Source organism: Mus musculus, chromosome 3 (assembly GCF_000001635.26).
Source record: "Mus musculus strain C57BL/6J chromosome 3, GRCm38.p6 C57BL/6J".
In the NCBI taxonomy this organism is placed as follows: domain Eukaryota; kingdom Metazoa; phylum Chordata; class Mammalia; order Rodentia; family Muridae; genus Mus; species Mus musculus.
In genome coordinates, this window is record NC_000069.6 from 108,775,547 (window position 1) to 108,801,569 (window position 26,023).

General features: G+C 44.3%; 2 protein-coding genes across 5 annotated transcripts in view; one reads left to right on the forward strand and one right to left on the reverse strand.

Annotated features, from left to right (window-relative positions):
- Aknad1 (AKNA domain containing 1) overlaps positions 1-6,763 on the forward strand; it is a 42,751-nt gene extending 35,988 nt beyond the window's left edge. For all 4 annotated transcript variants that reach the window (XM_011240149.2, NM_177859.3, XM_006501608.4 and 1 more), the window contains 3 exons: positions 2,680-2,758; positions 5,575-5,704; positions 6,371-6,763. In XM_011240149.2, the coding sequence (XP_011238451.1) occupies positions 2,680-2,758; positions 5,575-5,704; positions 6,371-6,505 (344 nt within the window). In that variant the 3' untranslated portion in view covers positions 6,506-6,763. The remainder of the gene's footprint in view (positions 1-2,679; positions 2,759-5,574; positions 5,705-6,370) is intronic.
- A 10,870-nt stretch (positions 6,764-17,633) lies between these two features.
- Positions 17,634-26,023, reverse strand: part of Stxbp3 (syntaxin binding protein 3) — a 47,323-nt gene continuing 38,933 nt past the window's right edge. Inside the window, exons 14-19 of the mRNA NM_011504.1 lie at positions 25,189-25,327; positions 24,509-24,615; positions 23,678-23,770; positions 21,835-21,920; positions 19,256-19,407; positions 17,634-18,318 (exon numbers count right to left, since the gene is read on the reverse strand). Of these exons, the coding sequence (NP_035634.1) occupies positions 18,227-18,318; positions 19,256-19,407; positions 21,835-21,920; positions 23,678-23,770; positions 24,509-24,615; positions 25,189-25,327 (669 nt within the window). The 3' untranslated portion in view covers positions 17,634-18,226. The remainder of the gene's footprint in view (positions 18,319-19,255; positions 19,408-21,834; positions 21,921-23,677; positions 23,771-24,508; positions 24,616-25,188; positions 25,328-26,023) is intronic.

The following is a 26,023-nucleotide window of genomic DNA, read 5'->3' on the forward strand; positions in this document are numbered from 1 at the left end:
TCACTCTCCCCACTCATTGTCCAGAGTACATTCCTCAGGCATGCTGTTGTTAATTTCTAATGCAAACATTTGCAATCGTTGGGAAAAAATGGAAACTCCACATTTGTTTATAAAGATGACCGAGACACAGCACCTCCCTCCCAAGACGTCCCTAATTGAAAAGGACTTGGACCCAAGAGACGAAAGCTCAAAGCAAATGTGATAAGTACTAAAAGCCAGGCCTGAGGATGCTGGGAGGAGGAGAGCCAGGGAGGAGCTACATCCCGGTTCATTCAGCAGCCAGCTACGCCCACTCCTCTGACAGAGAGGTCCTTTCCTCCATCCCTCTAGAATTCTTCCTCTCTGAGGTGAGCATCAGGCAGAATGTTTCTCACTTTTCACAACTACCAATGCCAGAGACCAAAGGATGCCACTTATGTGACTTAGTCAGGCTCCTCTGCCACCTCCCCAGGTGACAAGTCAAGTGAGCCACTATGATCCTGCAGAAGGCCCACAGTGGGCTTCTTTACTATCTTCTTGGTCTTTCGGCCTCTCTTCCTCCTCTACGTCCCCTTTCTCCTATCCCCCTGATACCCTCCTCCTTTCTTCTCTTCCTTCTACGGTACTAGGAATGGAGCCTGGAGCCTCACACAGGTAAGGCAAATGACCTATTACTGAACCATATTCCAGACCTGGACTTCTAATCCACATATGAGAACTGCCACAGAATCACTGGCGTGTGATCCTGAACTCCCTTAGGAGATCTGGAGTGTCTTACGGGTGTAGATACCATGAGAGAGCAACTTTCCTTCAGTCTTGAAAAAGACCCTTCAGGAAAGGGAGCTGATGGACCCGCCTCTCGGGGCTCCTCATCTGAGAGACAGTGTAGTCGTCTGATGGTGATCTGCAGTCTGGTCTAGAACTGAATCCATTTTAGATGTGTGTTTCTGTTTCCAGTAATCTCCAAGCCACATTTACAGACAACTGCCCCTTGAGATCGACGTCATTAGCACCTGTGTTCATGACCAACATTGAGGAACAGTCTCTGCTGATTGCCGTTGTCTGGTGGAAAGGAGCAGAGCCTCTCTCTGAGATACCAGAGACTGAGACCAGAGTGGGAAGGGAGGAGGGAGGAGGGAGGAGGGAGGAGGGAGGAGGGAGGAGGGAGGAGGGAGGAGGACCGAGGAAGGTGAGGAGGGGGTTCCTCAGCACCTGAAGTGTTACTTATCACAGTCGTGTTATAACTGACAGAAGGAACTTGAGGGAGGATTTGCTGAGGCTCACGGGCTGAAAGGGTACAGCGGAGAGAACATGGAGGTAGGGGTGGGAGGAGGCTGCTTACACCTTTCGTGGTCAGAAAACAGTGCTGGCTGGAAGCAGAGCCAGCCTATAACCCGTTACACCCACCTCCAGTGCTCCCCTACTCCAGCTAAGTCCTACCTCCACCCAAAGTGTCTGCGGTTCCTAAAGCATCCCATCAACTGGCAACCACGTGTTCAAATGGGTGAAGGGGGCTAGGGGCGGGAACAGTTGTGTATTTCAGATATGCTCTGTAACAGACAGTGCAACCCCCCCCCCCCGCCCCCCCAACATCTCTTCCTTTCTTTGGAGGTTTCCTTGGTCCATGTTTCTCTTCATCATTTAGTTTCTCTTCTGGAATTAGTTTCTGTCTCCTAAAATCCTTGCTCCTAAAGTTCATGAAGAGTCTAGCATGCACTTGGGTTTCACCTTTCAGGAGCAGTACCTTCTCTATGCTTACCAGATGAAATAGTGGTCCAAGCTAAAAAAAATATCTGGTCACATAATGAACATCCAGGGAATATAAACTCCTGGTCTCTTACTGGCTAGTAAATAAACAAATAAATATCCACAAGTAAATTAGATGTAAATAAGTAAATATTTATATAATATCTATTAATAATATATAAAATATAATTTATATGAATATAAAACATATAAATATTTATTTCTTACTTTGAGACAGGATCGATCTCTCTCTCTCTCTCTCTCTCTCTCTCTCTCTCTCTCTCTCTCTCCCTCCAGCCCAGGCTGGCCTTGGGTTTATGGCAACTCTCCTGCCTCCGTCTTCAGAGTTCTACTTGAGTTGTATGCCAGAGTTTCATGTTGGTCATCATAGTTCACACCTGGAAAACTAATATTCAAGAGTACTGCGGTGAGTCAAGGCCAGCCAGGGACACAGAGTGAGACTGTCTCAACATACCAGAAACAGAGCCACTAAGGTGGCTCAGTTGGTGAAGGTCCCTGCTGCCAAGCTTGCTGGTGTGAGTCCAGTGCCAGGGACTCGTGGTGGAGGAGAGAACCTGCCAGTGTCCCCTGACCCGCACATGAGCACAGTGGCGTGTGCACACTGCACATGATAAATCAATAGATGCAATGCAAATTTAAAAATAGAGTTGAGTTTCTTTTCACGAATTCCAAGTTCTTGAGAGAAAATTCTGTTTTCTGTGCTCCTTGACTCTGTTGCTTACACAGTTGTTACGTTTTTATGAACGATTTCATCCATACTGCAAAGTTGAGGAAGACATCCCCACCATTTGGAGTTCTCTGGCTTTTTGGTTTTAGCAGGCTGTCATTCTTGCTGCCCCAGAACTTGCAGTGTGTACCAGGCTGGCCCCCACCTCACAGATCGGCGAAGGCCATTTTGATGCTCTGAATGTAATCATAGCTAACATTTTTCAGCTTGGTCAAAAGCAAAATGGATCTGGTCCTGGAGAGTGAACTCAGAACCCGTTCAAGATGAGCCCGATCCTGCGGCAGGGTAAGTATTTCATTATTACTAAGAACAAAATCAGAGCCAGGTATGGCAGCTCTTGCCCGTCTCCTCAAAACTTGAGAGGCCCAGTCAGAAGGCCTACTAAAAGTTTAGGTCTAGACTTGGGACTACATGGTGAGTTTGAGGCTAGTGGGGTACAGAATAAGACTCTGTCCTAAAAATTACACACACACACACACACACACACACACACACACACACACACACACACACACGAAATTGAGTTTCATTACCCAGGTGCATATACTAAACCACTTAACTACCTAGACAGTTGCTTGTCCTGGACTGGGAATTCAAGCCTAGACCTATCTGGTGTGACTTCAGTCACTGACTTGTTCATTCAGCCAATGTCGAAGTGCCCAAAGCAGGACTTTGTGTTCCGTGTGGAGGCCGAGATGACAGCAGTGTCTGCCCCTGAGCTGTTTTCTGATGGAGGAGCTGGGAGTGGCAGAAGGGAGTGTGAGGAGCACTGCTGACCTTATTAGGGGGTTTAGGAGCCTGAGCTCAAAGGCAAAGCCTGAAGGAGCTATCCCAGGACATCAGGAGGGATGTGAAGGACTCGGGGTTAAGGCTTTCTGAGGAGAAAAGGCCTTTGAGCAAGTTCAGGAACCTGTCAGTCAGTGTGCCAGGAGCCCAGAGGGGAGTGGCAGGGGCAAGATGGAGCAAGTGAAGGCAGGTCTTCAGATTCTTCAGAACAAACGGGAAGCCAAGGGACTTTTAAAATAGGGACTCTGATAGAACTGTAGGAGATCACTGTAGTGGTCAGGCAGAGTGGCTGGCATTTACAGTCCCAGCATTCAGAAGGCTTAGGTAGGAGTTCTGTCTAGCTTGGGTAACACAGTAAGTTCTGGGCCAGCTAGAGACAGTCTCATAAAACAAAACAAAACAAAACAAAACAAAACAAAACAAAACAAAACATCACTGCAGCCAGTGAGGAACAAAAAGTGGGTTAGAGGAGCAGAAACTGGAGCCAGAGGCCAAACAAGGCAGCCATGGGAGAGTCCACTGGGGTCATGGAAGGTTGGCTCAGGGTGATACCGAGAAGCTGTGTGTTGGGAGTTTAAGACAGAGTTGGCACCAAGGGCTTAGAGTCAATAGTCCAGGCTATCCACTCAGACAAATTCAAGCCTGAGTAGCTACACAGAAAAGTACAGTGATTTAACATGTAATATTTGAAGTCAGGCACAGCACAGGTCACCTGTAATCAGAGCTCGGAGGTGGAGGTGAGAAAATGGGCAAGTTTGAGGCAAGCTTGGTTTACAGAGTAAGACAGGGCAACAGGGCTTTATAAAGGTGACTCTTTCACAACACAAAACGAAAACAAAATGCCAAAACAGAGCGCTGAAGTCTGACTCCCAGCACCCACACCAGGGGGCTCACATGTACCTGAAACTCTAGCTCTACAGTCCTCTTCTGGCTTCTATGAGTGTGTGAGTTCTCTCTCTCTCTCTCTCTCTCTCTCTCACACACACACACACACACACACACACACACACACACATACACACACACACCCCCCACAAATAAATAGATCATTAAAAAAAGAAAGCCAACTCAACAAAAGAATGTAGTTTTTGGAGACATCTTGGGTTTATGTCATATCTCTGTCCTTGGAAAGGTGACTCACCCTCCCTGAGCCTCTACTTTCCTGTAAAATGAGAGTGATAGGACCAGATTCACCAAGACTACACATAAGACACCAAGAATGGTACTTGGATTAAAATGATACTGGATCTCAAAATACCTCCCCCCACCCAAAGAATTGAAGTGGGATGGGGACTCGGCAGGGGAGCTGATGGGAGGAGACCGAGAGGGCAGAAGGGGGAGTGGAATCAGAACGCATCATACAAATGCGTCATATACACTTATGATGATGCAACACATTTAAAAGACTTACAAGTGAAGTACTCAACCATACTGTGGTCCTGTGGGAGGCAGTGAGCGCTCGCTCCATATAGGGGAGGGCTCCAAAGCCCCTACACTTCCTGCTGAACCACACTGCCACACCCTGAGGCAGAATGCCTCTCACCTGGAAAATGGCTCCATCCGATGTGCTGATTGAACTTCAGAACCAACTGACGTGAACATGATAGGGGGCAAGAGACTCTGAGATGACGTGCATGTGAGGTGACAGCCTGAAGGTGCTCACACATGTCTGTCCCAAAATTATGTTTAGCGAAGGGACCATATGCAGGAGGCTCTGCCATAGGCCTTCTACAGGCAAGTTTCTGTGGCAGCCCCTCTTCATATAGATTAAGAGAACAGTTCAGCAGAGCTATGCAGTGGTCAGCCTGAATCCAGTGTCCCTGTACCACATCCATCACATGACAGACATAGGACAGTAGGTAGCATAGAGGGGACCATTGACTTAGAGTCTCTGCTTTCATCTCCTAACCGCCTAGGCATGCATGATCACTGGTGCTTGGGTGAACTCAAGCCAAGGCATTATCGCTGGCATTTGTGTGCATTTGTTTTATAAATATGCAGGATAAAAGGTTGGAGTCTTGGCTTTTTCTGTTAAACAAAACGAAAGAAAACAAAAGAACAAACAAGCAGGCAGTTCTAGAAGAGCAGACGTCATTGACTATAGCAACCACTTTTTCTTGAAGCTCAGCTGTGGTCCCAAGGGTCTGTGAATATTGTAAAAGGTAGGGTCCCTCAACTACAGACAGACAGACACACACGAGTGCATGCATACACACATGCACACAGCCTTCACAGAGTCTAGAGCACGCATGTGTGTGTGTTGTGTGTGTGTGTGTAAACCATACATAGGTTAACAATATGCCTTTGTCTTCTAGAAAATATCCCAAGACTTATATGATCTCTACCTCAGACCTTGCAACACCCTCACCCCACCTCTGCTGCCTGGGAATTCCTAGAATCCAGTCCTTATGTCCCAGTGATAACATGGAAGAAATGGAATCTAAGGTGAGGACCGAGAAAGTCCCCGCAGCTCAGGCACCCGGCCTTAATGAGCACAGAATGGCTAGCTTTCCCGTCAGTATAGGATGGGCTTTCAGAAAACGTTCTGCTAAGAACAAGTTCTGCTCAGAGCTAACCCTCAACAGCCACATGGTTTGCATTATTCCTAAACTGGAGCCAAAGGAAGCTTCCTGGAGAAAGCATTTGGTGGGTGGTACCTCCTCTGCAGGATTCCCCTGGCCCAGACTTGAAGACCCCAGTCTGATCCAGTGACTGTTGTTAGGGGTACCACCTATGTTCAGACTGGTTACACCAACCTCGGGTTACTTTCCTAAGCATGTGTGGTATCAGTTGGTGTTCACTCTCAGTCCTCGTCGCTGGCCCCTGAGCTGTTCTACTCTGAGGCAGGAACAGGGCATCTGGCTGCTTCTCTCACCCTCTGACTCACTTTCCTCAGTCACGTGTTCACCTCTTTCCTCTCCCTTCCCTTGACAAATACATTCCATCTCCAACTGGTTGCCTAGGAGACCAACCTTCAAAAACAGAAATAAAAAGCGTGTAGAAACAGAATGCTTCAAAAATTCCATCTTGTAATGTTTAATAATGAGTGAATCCAATTATCAGAGATGTTAGTAAGTTTAGGTGACTAAAGTATGTGGACTTTCTCTGTAGATTTTAAACTCGCCCTTGGAGCATGCCTTAAGGACAGCAACCATATTGAAAAAAAACACCGACCAAATGATTAGATCCATTGCAGAAGACCTCGCCAAGGCACAAGGATGGAGACACCAGCTAAGATACTACTAACTCAGTCCCGGGCAGCCAAGGGTTAAAATGTTTGGTCCTCTCCAAAATATTTTACTTATGAGATAATGTAGGAAGATAGTTTTCTAGAGAAAACACTAAAACTTTAAGAAATGAGTTATACGAAGTGCTTAAATGGAGAAAAAAAAGCAAAACAAGCCCTCTGGCATTTATATCTTTATGTGAAAATAAATCTATGTTCTTCCTAATTCATAATAAAATAAAAACAATAAAACAAATACTTTATTATTTTTTCTATTTTTTATTGGATATTTTATTTATTTACATTTCAAATGTTATCCCCTTTCCCAGTTTCCCCTCCACAAACCCCCTATCCCATCCCCCTTCTCCACGCCTTTATGAGGGTGCTCCCCCACCCACCCACTCCTACCTCACCACCCTAGCATTCCCCTACACTGGGGCATTGAGCCTTCACAGTCACAGGACCAAGGGCCTCTCCTTCCATTGATGCCAGATAAGGCCATCCTCTGTGGCTGGAGCAATGCAAACCCCTTTAGCTCCTTCAGTCCTTTCCCTAACTCCTCCTCTGGGGTCCCTGTGTTCAGTCCGAAGGTTGACTGCCAACATCTGCGTCTGAAAAACAAACACTTTTTATCTATTAGTCTGGAAAGTTTCATGAATCTGGGTCAGTGAGATGGGAAACAGATCTCGTGTGCTGCTGCAGAGGAAGGTGACGGAGATCCTGACAAACCCACTAACAAAGTCAAGGGGTTTTTTAAAGTAAAACATGCCTAGAATATGACAACCTACTGAACACAATTGCTTAGTAACATACATAACGTAAAATACTCCCTGTTTCTCTTTGCAAGTGAGCAGCTGCCTGGGAGTTACCACTGCCCGGGATCAGAAAAGTACTTTGCTGACTTACCGTTGGCCTGAGGCAAAGATAAAATCCAAATTTCAGGGCTGGGGAGATGGTTTAGCGGGTAAAGGTATTTATTAGCTGCCAAACATTTGACAACCTGAGTTTGATCCCTGGGACTTGTACGGTGAAAGGGGAGAATCAACTCCTGAAAGTTGTCCTCTGACCTGTGCATGCTATATAAACACACACACACTAAATAAATATAACATTTTAAAAATTCAAATGGGGGGCTGGTAAGATGGCTCAGTGGGTAAGAGCACTGATTGCTCATCCAAAGGTCCTGAGTTCAAATCCCAACAACCACATGGTGGCTCACAACCACCCATAATGAGATCTGGCATACTCTTCTGGTGTGTTTGAAGACAGCAACAGTGTACTTAGTAATAATAAATAAATCTTTAAAAATAATTCAAATGGGGGGGGGTTACCTTTAATCCTAGCACTCAGGGAGCAGAGATGGGCAATCTCTGTGAATTTGAGGTCAACTTGACCTACAGAGTGAGTTCCAAGACTGCCAGGGCTACACAGAGAGAAACCCTGTCTTGAAAGCAAACAAACCAACAAATAAAATCCAAGTAGAAATAATTTCAACTGAATGCATATGAATTTTACACTGCTATTTAGTTGACAAAAAAAATTGTATGTTCAACTGTCTTAGAGTTTTACTGCTGTGATCAGACACCATGACTAGGGCAACTAAATAATAAAGGACAACATGTAATTAGGAGCTGGCTTACAGGTTCAGAGGTTTGATCCACTGTCATAAAGGTGGGAGCATGGCAGCCTAAAGGCAGGCACAGTATAAGAGTAGCTGAGAGTTCTACATCTTCATCTGAAGGCTGTTAGGAGAAGACTGGCTAGGACAAGGGTCTTAAAGCCCATGCCCACAGTGACAGACTTCCTCCAACAAGGCCACACCCACTCCAACAAGGCCACACCCATTCCCACAAGGCCACATCTATAAATAGTGCTACTCCCTGGGCCAAGCATATTCAAACCACCACATCAACCATTGCTAAGTTGAAGACTGTAGCTACCAAATTCTATACACTCCAAAAAGCACTTCCTTGACCTGTACTCCCACTTGTTAGGAACTTAAAGAAAACTCAGACAGCTCACAGAATGTTCCCAAATGCAAGATGGCCTCAACTTTGCTGAGGGTTCTTACTTCAAGGAGAACTATATGTGGCTATATGGTGACCAGGAGGTGTGGGGTCTTGGGAGAATGACCACACCACCCAAAGCACTTGGGCAATGCAGCCACGAGTCGGGCAATCACACATCCCTTGCCAGTCCTGCGGGGTTTCTATTCCTAGTCCAAAGGACACTGTTGTGTGACCAAGAGCTTGGCCCTCAGATGCTGATGTCTAACTTAAAGGAGGCTCAGATGAAAAGCAAAATGTAAGGCTAGCCAGAAAGAGTGTTTGCCAGGCAAATTGTAACTTTTGAGAAGAAGAAGCAACCTTGAATGCATTAAAAATGGCGGGGACTTGTGCCAGATGATGTCTTTATATTTCCTTAAAGATAAAACTTCTTCACATCATCTACCAGGAAAGACAATGCATTTTACTTACTTGTTCACACAGTAGGTAACCAGGGATACTCTGCAGACGCTGGAAAGAATGCGGTGGAGATCTACAAGATTCAGATGTGCCGGGTAAGCACTCTGACAGGAGTGAGAAGCAGCTGTATGACCACCCTGGGCAGGCTTAGAAAGGCATCTTCAAACAGGTTTAACTGAGGAGGCCTCCCAGAATGGAGGATGCTCCCCGTGGGCTGGAATCCTGGGCTGAATAATAGGAGGAAGAAATGGATGCACCCGCAACCATCTCACCGCTAGTGTGACCTACTGCCTCCCACTCCAGCTGTCGGATGCTCTCCTCCACCACAGGCAGGTACCCTTACATCATGAGAATGAGACCTTCCTTGTAGAACTTGCTTTAGTCAGAGCAAAGAGAAAAGCAACTAACAGAGAGTAGGTAGTGAGAGGCGGGGCCTGAGATGAACCTGACTATGGGGTTGAAACGCTTTTGGAACTGGTTTGACGGAGGAATGTGGAGGAGTCTGAAGCTGTTGGCTACAGAAGTGCTAGCATGACACAGAAGAGCTTATAGCCCCTCAGATGGGTGAGGAAGAATCTTGAATGCTGAGAGACATGTGGACAGTGGGGGTTCGGAAGGGAGCAAGGACTGTCTTGGAAACTGGCCTAGAGTCTTCATGTCACACTCTGGTCAAGAATCTGGCTGCATTCTTCCCGTGTCCTGAGAACTTGGAGCTGAAATATGCATTATATTGATAGGCTGTCTTGTGCTGTTTAAATGTGCTGATTCTGGGCTCTCTTGTGCCAGACTCCAGGATGTTTATTCAAGTGTTCTTCAAAACTCCTTGTCCTGGGGTCATCCCACTTGGTTAAACTTTCTAGAAACGTTCTCACAGACAAGCTCACAGTTGTCTCCTAAGCGGTCCTTCAACTCCTGTTAGGTTAATAACCAAGATTAACTGTCACAAAAACCTTCCCACCCAAACACTCTGTTCTTAAAATCACTTATATGAAAGCAGGCTGAGCTGGGCGTTGGTGGCCTATGCCTTTAATCTCAGCACTCAGGAGGCAGAGGCAGGTGGATTTCTGAGTTCGAGGGCAGCCTGGTCTACAGAGTGAGTTCCAGGACAGCCAGGGCTACACAGAGAAACCCTGTCTTGGGAAAAGAAAAAAGAAAAAAGAAAAAAAGAAAAGAAAGCAGGCTGAGCAAGCCATGGGGAGCAAGCCAGTAAGCAGCACCCCTTCATTGAATCTGTCTCAGTTCCTGTCTCCAGGTTCCTGCCTTGACTTGCCTCCATGACAGACTGTAACCTGTAAGCCAAGTAAGTTCTTCTCCAAGAAGAGGTAAGTCTGAGGTAAGTCCACCAGAGAGCACACACAGCCATTCTTAAAACTAAATAGAAAGTTTGTATTGCTTGCCAGCTGCTTGGGGTAACTTGCCCAAATCAGGCAGCCCCGATCCCCATAGTTCCTTGTCTTTTATGCACGAAGTCCACATTCTGGTTGGCACAATTCCATTAGCAAGAAGTAGAACTACAGAAGTCAAAGAGCAAGGTTAGAACACTTAGGGACTTTGCTGGATCCTGGAACCATGGAGCAGGTCTTGGATTAGGCCTTTGTTCCTGTTTGGGAGGGTGTTGGGGCCTAGATGCTGGGTTTTAAGGTTAGAATGGTGCACTTGACACGGAATCAGTTGTGCTAAGGTCTGGGGACCTGTTACAATAGAAGACTAACTACTAATACTCACTACACCCCCACCCCTCCCTTTTGAGATGATGTTACCTCTGCACCACTGTATACCTAAGGTATGGAACTTGCTGATTTTATAGGGGCTTATAGGTAAGAGATTTCTTTGAGTCTCAGCAGATTCTCAGAGAAGCCCAGTCAACCTGAGCTGACATAGCAAGTCCCCTCTGCTTCACCATGGATCAACACTAGGCCTGGACTTCAAGGATGGACTAAAGGCATTTTGCATGAGATTAACATGAGACTTTGGGGTCTAGGAGTGGAATGCTATGATTTAAAACAATGTGTTAGAGCATCAAATTGACAAGGGGCAGGCTTGTGAGAGTTAATCTTGATTGTCAACTTGACAGGACTTGCTTAGGAGATGACTTCTGGGGGTGTCTGTCTGTGCAGGCATTTCTAGAGAGTTCAACTGAGGTGGGAAGATCCAGGCTGCACGGCACCCTCTGTGGGCTGGGATCCTGTACCGGATAAGCAGGAGGAAGTGAGTGGTGAGTCAGGATCCATCTCTCTGTTCCCAACTGTGGATGCAAGGATGTGTCCCACTTCTGCTTCCCCACTTCCGGGCCACGATAGACTGAACCCTCAGATGTGAGCAACACAAGCCCTTCCGTCCTTAAGGAGCTTTCCTTTGTTAGCCATGTTGTCAGCAATGAAAGGGAAATGTAGCCAAGACAACAGCAAAGGCGGCTAACAATGGGTGCAGTGGCTCCATTTGAACTTTTTGTTTATTTTCTGATACAGGATTTCTCTGTGTAGCCCTGACTGTCCTAGAACTTGCTTTGTAGACCAGGCTAGTCTCAAACTCACAGAGATCTACCCTCCCAAGTACTGAAATTAAAACCCACCACTACGCCTGACTTCAGTTGTACATTTTTTTTTAAAACAGGGCTTACATATTTTCTTGAATAATGCGCAGAAACCTTAAGTGAAATATATGAAATGGAGCTTAGTTTGGAGAAAGAAGGAATTTTTGTTTCCCCTCCTTTACTGTTCTGTTTGGGGTTCTAGTGCTATTTCTGTATTAGTTTGCTTTCTGCTGCTGTGACAAAACATGACCCAGGACAGCTTTCAGGTGGAATATGTGGATCTTTTATTTGACTTACACATACACACACTGACTGACATATACATAAATATACATATATATTTATATATATGCACACATACTGACTGAAAAAATATGTGTGTGTGTGTGTGTGTGTGTAGCTGGTCTTCAGTATATGCCAGAATCCTGAAGGAGTAGGCTCTAATGTCAGTGAAGGACTAGGCTTGTCAGTGAGTACAAGAGCAAGCAAGCAAAGAGCACTAGCTTTCTTCTTCTATGTCCTTATTATAGGCTTCCAGCAGAAGGTGTGGCCCAGATTAAAGGTGGATCTTCACACCTCAAAAGATCCAGATTAAAAGTGGGTCTTCCCACTTCAAATGATTTAATTATGAAAAAAAAATCCCAACAGTTGTGCCTAAACACTTGGGTTTTAGTTAATTCCAGATGTAGGCAAGTTGACAACCAAGAATAGCTGTCACTGGGCTTAATGAAAATTTGTAACATTCCCCTTAGAATCCCAGCAAAGCTTTTAAATCCCAGCTGCCTTTTAAATGTTTTATTGTTATTGGCATGTGTGCTGGTGTAGCTGTGCCCCCGAGGAACACACGTAAAGGTCAGAGGACAACGCTGTGGCTTTGCCTTTCTCCCTCCACCATTACACGGGTTCTGGGAACTGAACTCAGGCCATCAGGCTTGTGAGGCAAGCGTCTCTGCCCTCGGAACCATCTTGCTGGCCCCTGAGCTCCTTCCTTATAATCAGAGTGGCAGGTTATTGACCTCTGAGACGGCACAAATACCTCACTTGAGGTTTTCATGCCAACCAAGGCAGCTGCTATTTGTCTAACTCGGAGCAGTTATTTCTAGCTTTGGAAGTTGGGAATTGGTTCAGGGTACCTAGAGATAACGCAGAGGCTGGCCTGAAGATGTCTGTTTGTGGCTAAGCTTCGTTCAGGCTGAGGCACTGCAAGGAGAGAGCAAAGACCCATGGTGGTAGCCCGAGAGAGGAAAGGAAGCATAAACTGTGTGCTGTCAGAACTGACGGGAAGTAAGTGGGTGTGACCAGGGCACACCAGTCATCCCAGTACTCAGGAGGCAGGGGCAGGCAGTGAACTGCTGCATGTTTGAGGCCAGCCTGGTGCACATAGTAAGCTTCAGGCTAGCCTGGACTCTATCTATAATGAGACTTGCTGAAAACAGCAATGCGAGGGTGGGGGTGTCATTTATTTTCCCAAGCTCCTATATTGGGCTTCAACAGAGCAAACCAGAACAAAGCCACTCATGCCAGGGGCTAAGCACTCACCTGGGTATAAAACTGGGCCACTTAGTTAATTTTTAAACCAGGAGATTCAGTCACCACTCAGACAAGGGCTAGCCAATCTGCGGTAGCATGCTAAAGAAATCTCTGCTTTGCCCTACACCAGGGGCAGGACTGAAAGCACCAACTGGCTTTTTTGGCCCTGGCTTTCTTTCTGTCCGTAGGCTCTCTTGATGCACTCTATGCTTTTAATGCTCCCCAATTCACGACTGCACCAAAAGCCAATCAGATCATCCAACTCAATGTACTGGAAGAATATTCTGATGAAATGTTTTGTGTTAGTTACGTTGTGCGGTGCTATGACCTGACACTGATAACGTAGATATACATCTATGTTGTGGTAGAAACAACTCAAGGGAGGGAAGGTGTATTTTGGCTCATTGGTTTTGGAGGCTTTCAGAGCATCCCAGCTGGTGTGGCAGATCAGCTCATGATGGCAGAGTGTGGCAGAGACTGTTCTCATCATGGTGGCCCAGGAAGCAGAGAGCACGGCAGGGACCTCTCAGGCCATGGCTCACCTTCCAAGGCTCACTGCTCTCAGTAGCAGCCTTCTGTCAGGTTGGCTGTCTTCTGTCAGGTTGGCTGTACCTCTTACAGGTTCTTCAGTTTCCCAAAATGGCATCAGCAAGTAGGGAATGAATATCAATGAAGACATGGCCTATGGGAGCACTTCATGGTGAGACTGTAACACAGGCAATGCCCTGTGAAAGCCCTGGGACTTACAAGGGTACCTTTAGACTCTGTAACCTGGGCTGTCTCTCAGAACATAACTGCATTAACTATGACTTGACGATACCTGACAAGTATCATTACCCCACCCCCGAATTTAGAATCGCACACTGCTGGGCTGCTGAAATGGCTAAGAAAAGGCACCTTCTGCCAAGCTTGACAACCCCAGCTGGAATCCATATGGCACAGACAGCTGATTCCCACAAGCGGTACTCTGACCTTTCTCAACACCAGCCACCCCCAGCCCCAATAAAAAATAATTAGCTGAAAATGTAAAACAGTACACTTTGTGCTGTGCTGGAAAGATGGCTCAGCAGTTAAAGACTGCTTTTCCAGAGGACCTGGGTTCAATTTCCAACACACACACGGGAGCCCACAACTGTCTGTAAGTCCTGTTCCAGAGAAGCCAACTCTCTCTGGCCTCTGTGGGCATAAGGCATGCGTGTGGTAAACAACCATACATGCACACAAAAACCTAAATGGTTATAATGAAATGCTTTAATCGCACACTTCTCTGGCTCGGTTTAAACTTTCTTGTGTAACTCATCAGTTCCTAATCTGTTTGGGGTTCTGCCTCTGAGACCCTGATAAAGTTACCAAGCCTTTCTTCCCTTAGGTACAAAAAGGGGATAACTGCATTTACACAATTTTGCACATTTTTTGAAAAGCATTCACAGATAAGGGCTGGAAAGATGGCTCAGCAGTTAAGAGAGATGACTGCTTCTCCAGACGGTTCTAGGACCCACATGGTTTGATTTCTAGGACCCACATGGAGGCACACAGAAGCTTGTTATTCCTGTTCCGGGGGATCTGACACCCTCTTCTGGTCTCCACAGGCCTGCACTCACATGGTACACAGGCACCCATATAGGCAAAATAACTAAAATATAAATAAATAAATCATGGATTCCTTGAGACAAGTTCAGGGAATCTCATTTTCTTTTTTTTTTTAAAAGACTTATTTGTTTATTTACTTATTTATTTATTATATGTAAGTACACTGTAGCTGTCTTCAGACACTCCAGAAGAGGGCATCAGATCTCATTACGGGTGGTTGTGAGCCACCATGTGGTTGCTGGGACTTGAACTCTGGAAATTCGGAAGAGCAGTCAGGTGCTCTTACCCACTGAGCCATCTCACCAGCCCCCTCATTTTCTTCTTTTGATCATTATGCCAACTCACTGAAACGCAGCTAACTCAAGAAATAAAGGAATGGGGCAATGCCATGAAAGACAGTCAAGGCTACAGAGAAAGATCCTGGTCTTTTTTTTTTTTTTTTTTTTTTTTTTAAATAAAGTTCTGGGAGAACACCCACCAAGTTCTGACTTGCTCAATCTGTAACCTGTGCTCTCCTGTCTTCTAGCTCAGGGCTGTCCTTTCTTGTAATTCTGTCCCATTAGCAAACCAGAAAAACCAGCTAGTTATGAAAAACTGTATCGCTGATACTGAGGCCAGGGGCTCATCCCTACCTGAGGTCGGGGCTCCTGTGAACAGTCAGTTTCCTTACAAGAGGGAAGCCACACCATGGGATTCTTTAGGAAACAAAGTTCTGCAGGTATCTTTTTTCTTTAAAGATTTTCTGATTAACTTTGAGTGTTCTGCACCCTTGTATATAAGTGTGTCATATACACGCGACAGCCACTTACGTGGTTGCTTCGAATTGAACCCAAGTCCTCTGGAAGAGCAGTACATGCTCTTAACCTCTGAGCCACCTCTCCAGTCCCATCCTCTATGTTAAAGGCATTTCAGAGAAAGTACTATACAGGCTAAACAGGTTATATTTAGGATCATGTATTTATATACATTTATATACTTATAAGCATGCAGTAACAGAAAATAGAAACTAGGTCACTGTCACCATCTATGAGCTAGAGGACAGGGAGTGAGCGCTGTGTCACAGGCAGGAGGCAGGTAGCAGGGCATTAGCACTGGGTGGAGCTGCTATAACTGGCTTCACTAGTGCAGCTGGAAAGGTGCTCCGACTCCCTCCTGCCTTCCAAACACTGACAAAAGAAATGCCTATGAGTGGCAGACCCCTGCTTCAGAGTCTATAAACCTTCCGTTCCAGCTTTTCCTCTCAGTGCTATGGTGGGAAGGAAGCAAGGCACAACAACGCCAACTGCCGGGAGACAACATTAAACATACACATTCCTACAGCAACATCAATTCCAGATGGTTGAAAGTAACTGCAAAAAGTCAAAACCGTATCAAAGGAACTGTGTGAATTTATAATCTTAGAGTGCAATTCTGAAGCCAAAAATGGAAAAGCTATGTTTGCATAACCACCGTGATGGCTATTCCTGGCTGTCAACTTGACAACATCTGGAATTAGCTAAAACCCAGAAATGGCTGGGCATACCTGCAAGGGATTTGTGCTTACTTAAGTCATTTGAACTGAAAGACCCACTTCTAAGCTGGACCTCTGAGGTCAGAAAACACACTTTCAATCCAGACCATTTGACCTGGGAAGGCCCACCCTTGATCTGGGCCTGACCTTCTGCTGGAGGCCTATATAAAGATCATGGAAGAAGGACACCCTTGCTTTTTGCCTGCTTGCTTTTGCCCTTCCTAGCAAGTCAATTCCTTCACTGACATTAGAGCCTACTTCTTCAGGACTCTGGCACATACTGAAGACCAACTGAACAACTACTGGATTGGTAGACTTCTGTTTTACAGCCAGTCATTGTTGGGTTTGCTGGACCACAGCCTATAAGCCATTCCAATAAATATCTCTGATCTCTCTCTTCCTCTAATACTTCACTCAATCTATCTATCTATCTATCTATCTATCTATCTATCTATCTATCTATCTATCTATCTATCTATCCATCTATCCATCCATCCATCCATCCATCCATCCATCCATCCATCCATCCATCCATCGAGAGCTAACCCAATCTGTAAGTTGTGTTACGCTAGAGAACCCTGACTAATACAGTTGTGAAGCAGTGCTGGGACTCAGTTGTGAAGCAGTGCTGGGGCTCAGTTGTGAAGCAGTGCTGGGGCTCAGTGGTAGAGCACTTGCTGAACACGGTGAGAGCCTGTGTTAAATCCCTAGCATTGGAAGAAACAACAACAGTGATTCCATCCACTAACAGTGTAAGCAAGCACACACATGCTGTGCCACTGGTAGCAATTTGCATTATGGAATATTTATGTAAGTTGGCAGACATTCACATCCACAGAATGCAGCATTCCCTGTAAAAATAAAAGTCTGCAGGAGCAATTCAAAGTTAGAATGCTCTGAGGTCAGGCAGAGATCTGAAATAAAGACTCCCTGTGGTGGTCTGAATAGGTATGGCCCTCAGAGAGCCATGTGTTTGAATGCTTGGCCCACAGGGAATGGCACTCACTATTAAGAGGCATGGCCTTGTTGGAGTAGGTGTGGCCTTGATGGAGGAAGTGTGTCACTGTAGGGGTGAACTTTAGGGTCTCCTATGCTTAAGCACCATCCAGTGTGGAATTACAGTCTATTGCTGGCTGCCTTCAGGTCAAGATGTAGAACTCTCAGCTCCTCCAGCACCATGCCTGCCTGCATGCTGCCATGCTTCCTGCCCTGACAATAATGGATTGAACCTCTGAACTGTAAGCCAGCCCCAATTAAATGTCTTTTGTAAGAGTTGCCTGGTCATGGTGTCTCTTCACAGCAATAGAAACCCTAACTAGAACACTCTCTTCTGTAATGCAGATACCTATGGGCCTATGTATATTACCCAACCTCACAGATAATACATTGTTTTTGAAAATCATCAGGTATTGTATTCATGGGAATATCGCAGGATCTTCTTTTGCTTCTTTCTAGCTCCAATTCAGAGTAAAAAAAAGAAAAGAAAAGAAAAGAAAAGAAAGAAAAACTCAGAAAATTTTGACAATAATATATTTATTTTCTCTTAGAATGTTCATGATTATTTTTGGCGTCTAACTTAAGCAGACATGATCTCAAACATATAAAATTGTGTTCTTTAGAATTATTTCACAGGTAATATACACAGTGAAATCATATTAAACACTGGAATTATTTTACACATAAAAAATTATGAATCTCAGTTTTAAGAAACTGCACTTATAAGAAATAATTCTATCATACATACATTTACAGTTTTTACTTTTATAATCTCTTCATTCAAAATCATTTTGCCCCCAACACTATATTTCAGCGTAAGTATACAGTAACTAGTATGTATACAGCAGGCTGTAAAAACTACCCATCCCTCCTAACAGATTCTGTCCCTAGGGTGAAGACATCCTGATTAGAAAGCCCTGTAGTGTCAGATCTTGTACAAAGCAGCAACAGTATTTAAATTATTAGAAATGGCAAATCCATAACACATAAGCTTCTGTAAGATGTACACTTGAAAACCACATTACTCCATACACTATTTACACCGCTTAAATTACAACAGCAACATTTGCTGTAGCCGATCGTATTAACAAAACCTCTAAACGACAACCATAAAAAGTTACTCATCCTTAAAGGAAACTTTATCCTTTGATTTATTCAGCATTTTTATATCATCCAGGAGCTTTCTGGGTGTTAAAATATGTGTGGAACCTGGTGGAAGAAATTGTAAATTGTCAGAATGAAATCATTTTCTTTGGCTTAAGATCTTGTCCCTTTCATATACAAATGTTTGGTACATTTGAACAATACTTCTAACAGCATGTCTCCAAAATTCACATCAACCCTTGTCACTGAGCATGCTCAGTAACTCTTCAGAAATTTTGCCCATCACAAGTGTTTTGTCTGATTTGTACTTTATTGGTGTCTAGTAAAGAGAAAAATGGATTTTTCTAGCCTCGTTACAGAACTGCAGCAGTTGTCATTTTCACACAGAGACTGTAAGCAGGCCATACAACTCCTGCAGCTGTCTGGGCTAGGCGGCTTTCTATCTGCAGCGGCTTCACTGGAAAACATTCTAATTTACTTTACTATGACCGTGTGTGCACATGCATGTACACGTGTGTGCACATGCATGTACACGTGTGTGCACATGCATGTCATGGCTCACGCGTGGAGGCCAGAGGATGCCTTTCAGGAGTAGGCTTTCTCCTGCCACTGTGAGTTCTGGTAGTGAAGGTTGTCAGACTTGCTCAGCAATTTTTTTTTTTTTTTTTACCCACTGAGCCCTCTTGCTGGTCCAGACTGATATTTTAAAGCTCAGTCCTACACAGGCCTCATCAATGTCAGATCCATATACACAAAACCAAATGCTTCTGAAGTAAAAATGTATTAATATGTCATAAAAGCTTTTTAATGATCCAAGCAAATAAAATCAGAAGACACAGTTTTAAAGGAGCAAGCTTAAGCTCCTAAAATTGGAATATTTAAAAATAAGAGTATTAAAATACCAACCAGGAAAAAAAAACCTTCAGGCAATTTTACAAATGTTTTATAATTAATTCTTTTTCTGCATGTAATAATAGTCTTAAATTTTCCCATGCATAATCTTGCCTTAAACATTAACAAACAAAAAAGATGAAAATCTTACCAATAATAACCTCACAGGATTTATGTGCCTGGGAAACTTCATAAGCACACCGCATCTCAGAGTACGTAATTCCTCCAATTACAAAAATAATCAGCCTTGACCCATTTTTCCGGTCCAGCTCTAAGTAGTTAGTTCTGGGTTTCTGGCGAGCACTAGAAAGTAAAACACAAAGCAAACATGCTGTCAGCACTCCCAAAGCCACGCGGCGTGCATCTCAAACTCACCTTTGGAAGCAATAACGAAGCAATCTAACCGTGGTGCTTTCCCTACAGTAATTTAGGCAAAGGCTGCACACCCCCCCCCCCTTTCAGATTTCAATTTGAATAGATCACATAGTTTTATTTGTGGTGAGACAGTAGGAAAAAGATCAAGGCTAGATCTAGGAGACATATATAAAACCTTATTTCCAAAAAGTATAGTAAAAACCACACAGTCTAGGCTTAGTATTTTTATTTATAAAGCGAACATTTTATTTTAATATTTAAAATTTTAAAACATTTTTATTTTGTGTATGGGTGTTTTGCCTACATGTAAGGCTGTGCACCATGTGCATGCAGGGCCTGTGGAGGCCAGAGAAGGGTGCTGGATCCTGTGGGACAGGAGTTACGGATGGTTGTGGGTGCTGGGATGAACCTGGGTCCTCTGGAAGATCAGTGTATCCCTAAATCCTCAGTGATCAGTGGAGGATGGAAGGGACATGCCTCAAGTGTCTGACAATGTCTGCCCAGACAATTGGCTGACTGCAACTACACAGGCACAAACAACCACTAAGCCAAACTGAAAAACTGAAAAACTCAAAAGACTGAAGTGGCCATTCACAGCAAGAGAGAAAGCCAACAGTTTAAGTCTACACAAATTGCTACCACGATGGGCTAGAGAGATGGCTTAGAGCGTCAGTATTGCTCTTGCAGAGGATCTGGTTCACACCCGTGACTCCAACCCCAGGGGACCCAGACATCTCTGGGTTCTGTGGACACCTGCACACACATGTACATACTTCCCCCAACCTACATATATCCAGCACTAGGCCGACAGAGGCAGGCAGATCTCTGAGTTCAAAGCTAGCCTGATCTACAGAGTGAGTTCTAGGACAGCCAGGGTTACACAGAGAAACTGTCTCAAAAATCGAAAACGAAACAGACTTAAGCATGAAAACTCACCACAGAAAGCAACTCAGAGTTGCTAAAAGGGTCTGTTTTCAATCAAAGGTTGTAGATATAGAAAGAAACAGTGTGGTAGAAACTTAGTTTTGTAAAAGTAGAGGTTGGATTGAGCAAAGACTTTAAAGCAGATTATACCTACATCATATCTATGTATCTATATCTATCTGAATGTAAGATTGTGGTTCAGCAGAAACGATAGGAAAGTTGGTGAGGAAGCAGCAGTCAGTGCTTGCCTAGGTTTTGCCTTCAGCACCACAAACCACAAAACAAAAGCAGAAATGGAAACTACAAGAACCAATCTGCCACACAATGAAACATGGAGTCAGAGATGAGCTCGAGCGGCTGTGCCATTTGAAGGAACTACAATAAACAGGTAAGAGAAAGGGGAGGAGAGGGGAGGGGAGGAGAGGGGAGGGGAGGAGAGGAGGGAGGGGAGGGGAGGGGAGGAGGGAGGGGAGGGGAGGGGAGAGGAGAGACAGAACCCCAGTGACTCCAGAAACAACAAAACACCTCAGAAATACAATACCCCAAACCCTGTTTATCTGATGAAGATGCAGGCAACACAGCAAACCCCAGGAAGAGTAAACAGGAGAGACCTGTGTGTCAACATAGCACAGTCCATGTGATAGAAGCCAAATCTCAAGAAAAAGCCCCACATAGGTCATGAGTGGCTGCACGCCTGAGTTCAATGTTCAGGGCCCGCTCGGGGGAGGGAGAGAACTGTTCCCTGTAAGTTGTCTTCTGACCTCCGTACATGCTCTGTCATGTGTGCATCCACACACAGGAACAATTCAATACATTACACAGGGCAGGCAGAAAAGGTAGGGACATGCAGAGAATGATTAAACTACGACAGATCTGATAAAGAGGGAGAGTAACCTCAGAGCTTGAAACCCAGAAAGCTTGGATTATATTTAATTTGTTAAGCTGGGCTCTGAGTGCAGGGGCATGCACGAGAACATAGTCTCTCTGAAGTTGAAAATAATTAACACAATTATCAAAAGGGTTAAATCAAGTTGGGTGTGGTTACTCAGAGGATTGGCTGTCTACACAGTGAGATCCTGCCTCCAGAAAGAAAGAGAGAGAGAGAGAGAGAGAAGAGGAAGAAGAAAAGAAGAGAAAAGAAAAGAAAAGAGGAAAAGAAAAACAAGAAGAAACCAGAGGGAGAAGGAAGCAACTATGCTGTAAAGAAGCTGTGTGGGAGGTGATGCAATTTTATAAAAGTATTCTGCATTATAAAGTATGCCTTCCTGAACTTATTTAACTAGGTTACAATAGAAGAAAAACTACCTTTTATGTTACTCTATGTTTCACACAGGAAGGGCCCTTGTTCAAGGAGAGCGCTGAGCAGCATTCTAACCATTGGTCTATAGCATCCCAGCGAACCACCACAGTGGCTTCCCCTTACAGGCTTACCTCACAGCTCCAGAGCCATTCCACACTGCTGGGCACCGGGAACAATACGGCCACTCTTTGGAATCTAATCTATTATCAATGGCATCCTAGGGAAGAAAATTATTAACACCATCAAGAAAATTTCAGGGATTTGTTTTATACACAGCTTGATGAACATTAAAGGTGCATAAATATTAAGATTATCCCTTCTTTATACCTATGAATACTGACTGCAGTAGAAATCAATACACTAGGACTAGAGACGGCTCAGTGGTTAAGCGAATCACTGTTCCTCTGGAGGACGGAAATTCAGGTCCCAGTACCCACACAGTGACACTCACAACTGCCTCAACTCCAGCTCCAGGGCATCAATGCCTCTGGCTTCCGTGAGCACCTGCACTCGTGTGCACATGCCCACACATATACACGCCTAGTTAAAATAATAAAAACAAATTAAAAACTAATGTACTAGTTTACATACTACATATTAAACGTGCACTTGAGATCTGCCTTTCTTTACTGGAAGGTTCTGCAATGCTGAGGACTGTCCAGCTCTAGGGAAGTGAGAGGTTTCTCAATGGCACCACAGGCCATGGTCCTTCATAGCACTTCCTCAAAACAGAATGCACACACCTAACCTCGAGACACTGAAGGCAGTCCAATGATTATGGAATGTTTTCCTGTTTGCTACGTTTAAAAAAAAAAAAAACCCTTCTTTTCTCAGGGCTATGTTTTATGACCTTTGTATATGTTTATGATGAATAAACAGATTATGAATGCTTTATTAATACAGTAATATATGTTTGGTCAATCAACGGGTTATGTTCACAATTTACTATAGTTACACTTTTTATTAGTCAATCAACTTGCTTTATAGATGATGCACAAAGGTAGTGAAAAGTGGACACAAGAAGGAAAAGCAACTCAGGAGGGTTTTAGTACGATTGCCAGAGGAAGAAGCACTGTTTTAAGTTAGGAGAAAACCTAACAGCCCAGGTCAGCCACAGATCCAAGTGCAGTCTCTGGGTTTCACATGCAAACCTTGTCAGAGGGTTTAAACAGGTTGGTTTTCATTTAAAAAACAATCATAAGAAAAACTATTTTGGGGGGCTGGAGAGGTGGCTCAATGGTTAAGAAAACTGACTGCTCTTCCAGAGGTCCTAAGTTCAATTCCCAGCAACCACATGGTGGCTCACATCTGTAATGGGATCTGATGCCCTCTTCTGGTATTTCTGAAGAAAGCAACAGTGTACTCACATACATAAAGTAAATCTTACAAAAGAAAAGAAATAACTACTTCTGTAATCATTGCCGGGGTGGGAGGTGACTTACAGTGCAGCAAACAAAGTCTAAGTTCTTTGGACTTTTCCAATATGCTCATGTATTTGACGAGGACATAAAATTTTGAAAATTGGGAAACTAGTAAAACTATTAGCACACAAAGGAAAGTAGAAATTAGAACTATAATTAGTCAGAGGAAAGCTAGAAAAAATGTTTTTCATTTAGCGCCTAAGGCAATTTTAAAATTAGTTCAGTTTATAATTCCTACAAATTAATATTATTTTCTTAAGATCCCGCAGCACTAAAAGCATATTCACCCAGCGACTCTTTTCATGAAGCAGGCATGTGCTCATTCATTCATTTATTTATTCATTCATTCATAGACAGTGGAGAATTGTTCTGAGGTCCTTAAGACTTTAAGAAGCGTCTCTGCCTATAAAGTCCCAGCAGACCCAGACATCTTGTGTGACCTTCCAGCACTGCAGGGCCTGAGAGCCAGGCCACAGCGGCAGGTAAACAGCGAAGTGGAAGGAATGACCCGCAGGAGGTGCTCAGGGGTCAGCAGGCAGGTTGGGACGTTTACCTCCATGATATCTTTGATAAAAGGTGTCCATCGAGAAAGCTGAAAAGTCTCTTCTGCAGACCGATCCTTTCTCAGTGGTTTGGCTTGCTGGGACTGATATAATTGAAGGGACAAATAATTTCATTCAATAATATAATTATATTTTCTAACAAAGCTTTAATTACAGCAAAACTGCCTACTTTTAAAAAGAAAAAGAAAAAAGCACCATACAAGGTTGGGACATGCTGGTCACAGGACAGCATGTTGTACCTCAGCAGTGTGTAGAAAAGGCTGCATGTAAAATGCAACCATTGGCACACATGAATCATAAAGAGACAAGTGTAAGGAGCAAATTACAGTAGACGCCAGAAAATACAAACCCACTAGAAAACTTTATGCACTCAGGTTACATATGAAAACAAAACTCTGGGCTGGGCACACAGCTCCTGTAAGAGTGCTCGCCCAGTAGTTCCCAGCAACACAGACACTGGGCATGGTAGCACACAACTGTAGCCATCACTGAAAGGTAAAGACAGAGTTCAAGGTTATCCTTGGTTCCCATAGTAAGTTTGAGGCCAGCCTAGACTACATGAAACCTTGTCTCAGAAAATGTAAACAAGAACAAAACAAAAAAACCATAATTGCTTACTTAATAATCCAATTCTGTAAGATGAAGTCAAGATTCTCATATACAAAAGTAGTTTACAGAGACCTCATGGAGGAATGGCAGTGTGTCTGACTTCAAAAGTAGTTAATATATGCCCACCCACACAAAGACAGACAGACAGATACACATACAGACACACAGCCAGAGGCAGACAGACAGACACAGAGACACACACACTTCCTTACTGGGGGAACAATGGGAACACCAAGGTGGCTCCAGTTACGAATCATATCACTATCATCTTCTATCTTTACATTGTGGATCAGTCTGTCCAGATTTTCTTCAGTGGTTCCTTAGGGAAGTGAGACAGGCATGCAGTCAGATCCCTGCTACGGAAACCAACTCTAGAACTGAAGGACTCACACAGGGACTAAAGCTTAAAGGAATGCTATCCCTCCAGGCTTCTCTCAGCTTTCTAAGACAGTTCTGTTATCTCCACCTTACTAAGCATTACTTTTGAGGTCTCCACAACTCCCTTACGTTGAGTAGTAACAAGCTAGTTATAAAAATGTGACTTGTGGGGCACGGAGATGGCTCAGAGGCTAACAGTGCTTTCTGCCAAGACCGACAGCCTGGGTTTGATCCCTGAAACCCACATGGTGAAGGAGAAAATGGAAACTCAAAATGTAACCAGAACCGCAAGATCACAGAGTAGACACCACGTGGGGACTGGCCATGCCTGTGGGTGCTGTAATCTGGAAATAAAATCACCTCCGGTCACAGGCTGTGACACATACCGTACCATTCCCACCACACACACAAAAATAATTTATACCAACTGAATGTAAAGTGTGACTACGCTGAGTGATCTTAGAGCTAGGACTTTAATGCAGTCTTGGGACCGAGTAGGCGCACACTCCATTACCATTAATCCCGAAGATGTAGAGCAGGACTGCCCGTATTTTGTCGCAGTTGTCATGGTTTTTGTTGAGCAGCACTGGGAGGAGCACCAGCATGGAGTCCTTCACCCGCTGGCCTTCAGCATCTGTTCCAAGTGCCAGGTCCTAAGGACAGTAAAATGCAGACAGTGCTCTACAATCCATGCTTGCTTTCCCGATAGGAGTATCTACTATTAAACTGTCAGATTTTGGTGGGACAGATGGTATTTCACAGGAGATGGGAACGTTAGATGCAAAGTATTCATTTCACAAAACATAAAAGGTCATAAAGCAATCAGCGGGAGAGAAAGTCATGTGGACCTGAGCTAGACACTAAGGTCACCACTAAGAATGAGAGTCTGCGCACTTCTGATGTGCTCCATCGGAGTCAGGATGGGCTCTGGGTGCAAAACAATGGACTTCTGAAGATTTGTGAAAGAACAGAAAATACCTCATCAACACCTTTAATATTAAGCACATGTTCAAACAATAGTGTGAACACATTGGGTTAGGTTAGATTTATCACCGCAATCACTTGCGCTTCTTTTTAACTTTGTAGTGTGGCTATCAGAATAGTTAGTACTGCATGCAACATGCATTCTATATCTCTTAGTGTCATATTCTGAACAGGTTAGGAATATTTAAAAAACAAAACAAAACAAAACAAAAAAAAACCAAGAGAATCAAAACAGAAACGTTGGGTGCAGAGTTCTGTGGGACAGCTCACATGCACCGCAGCCCCCGAGAAGGCCCTGCAACGCTCCACTAGCATAGCACTCCAGAGCTCAAACTGCAGATCACAGGGGAGGGACTCGTGCCAGT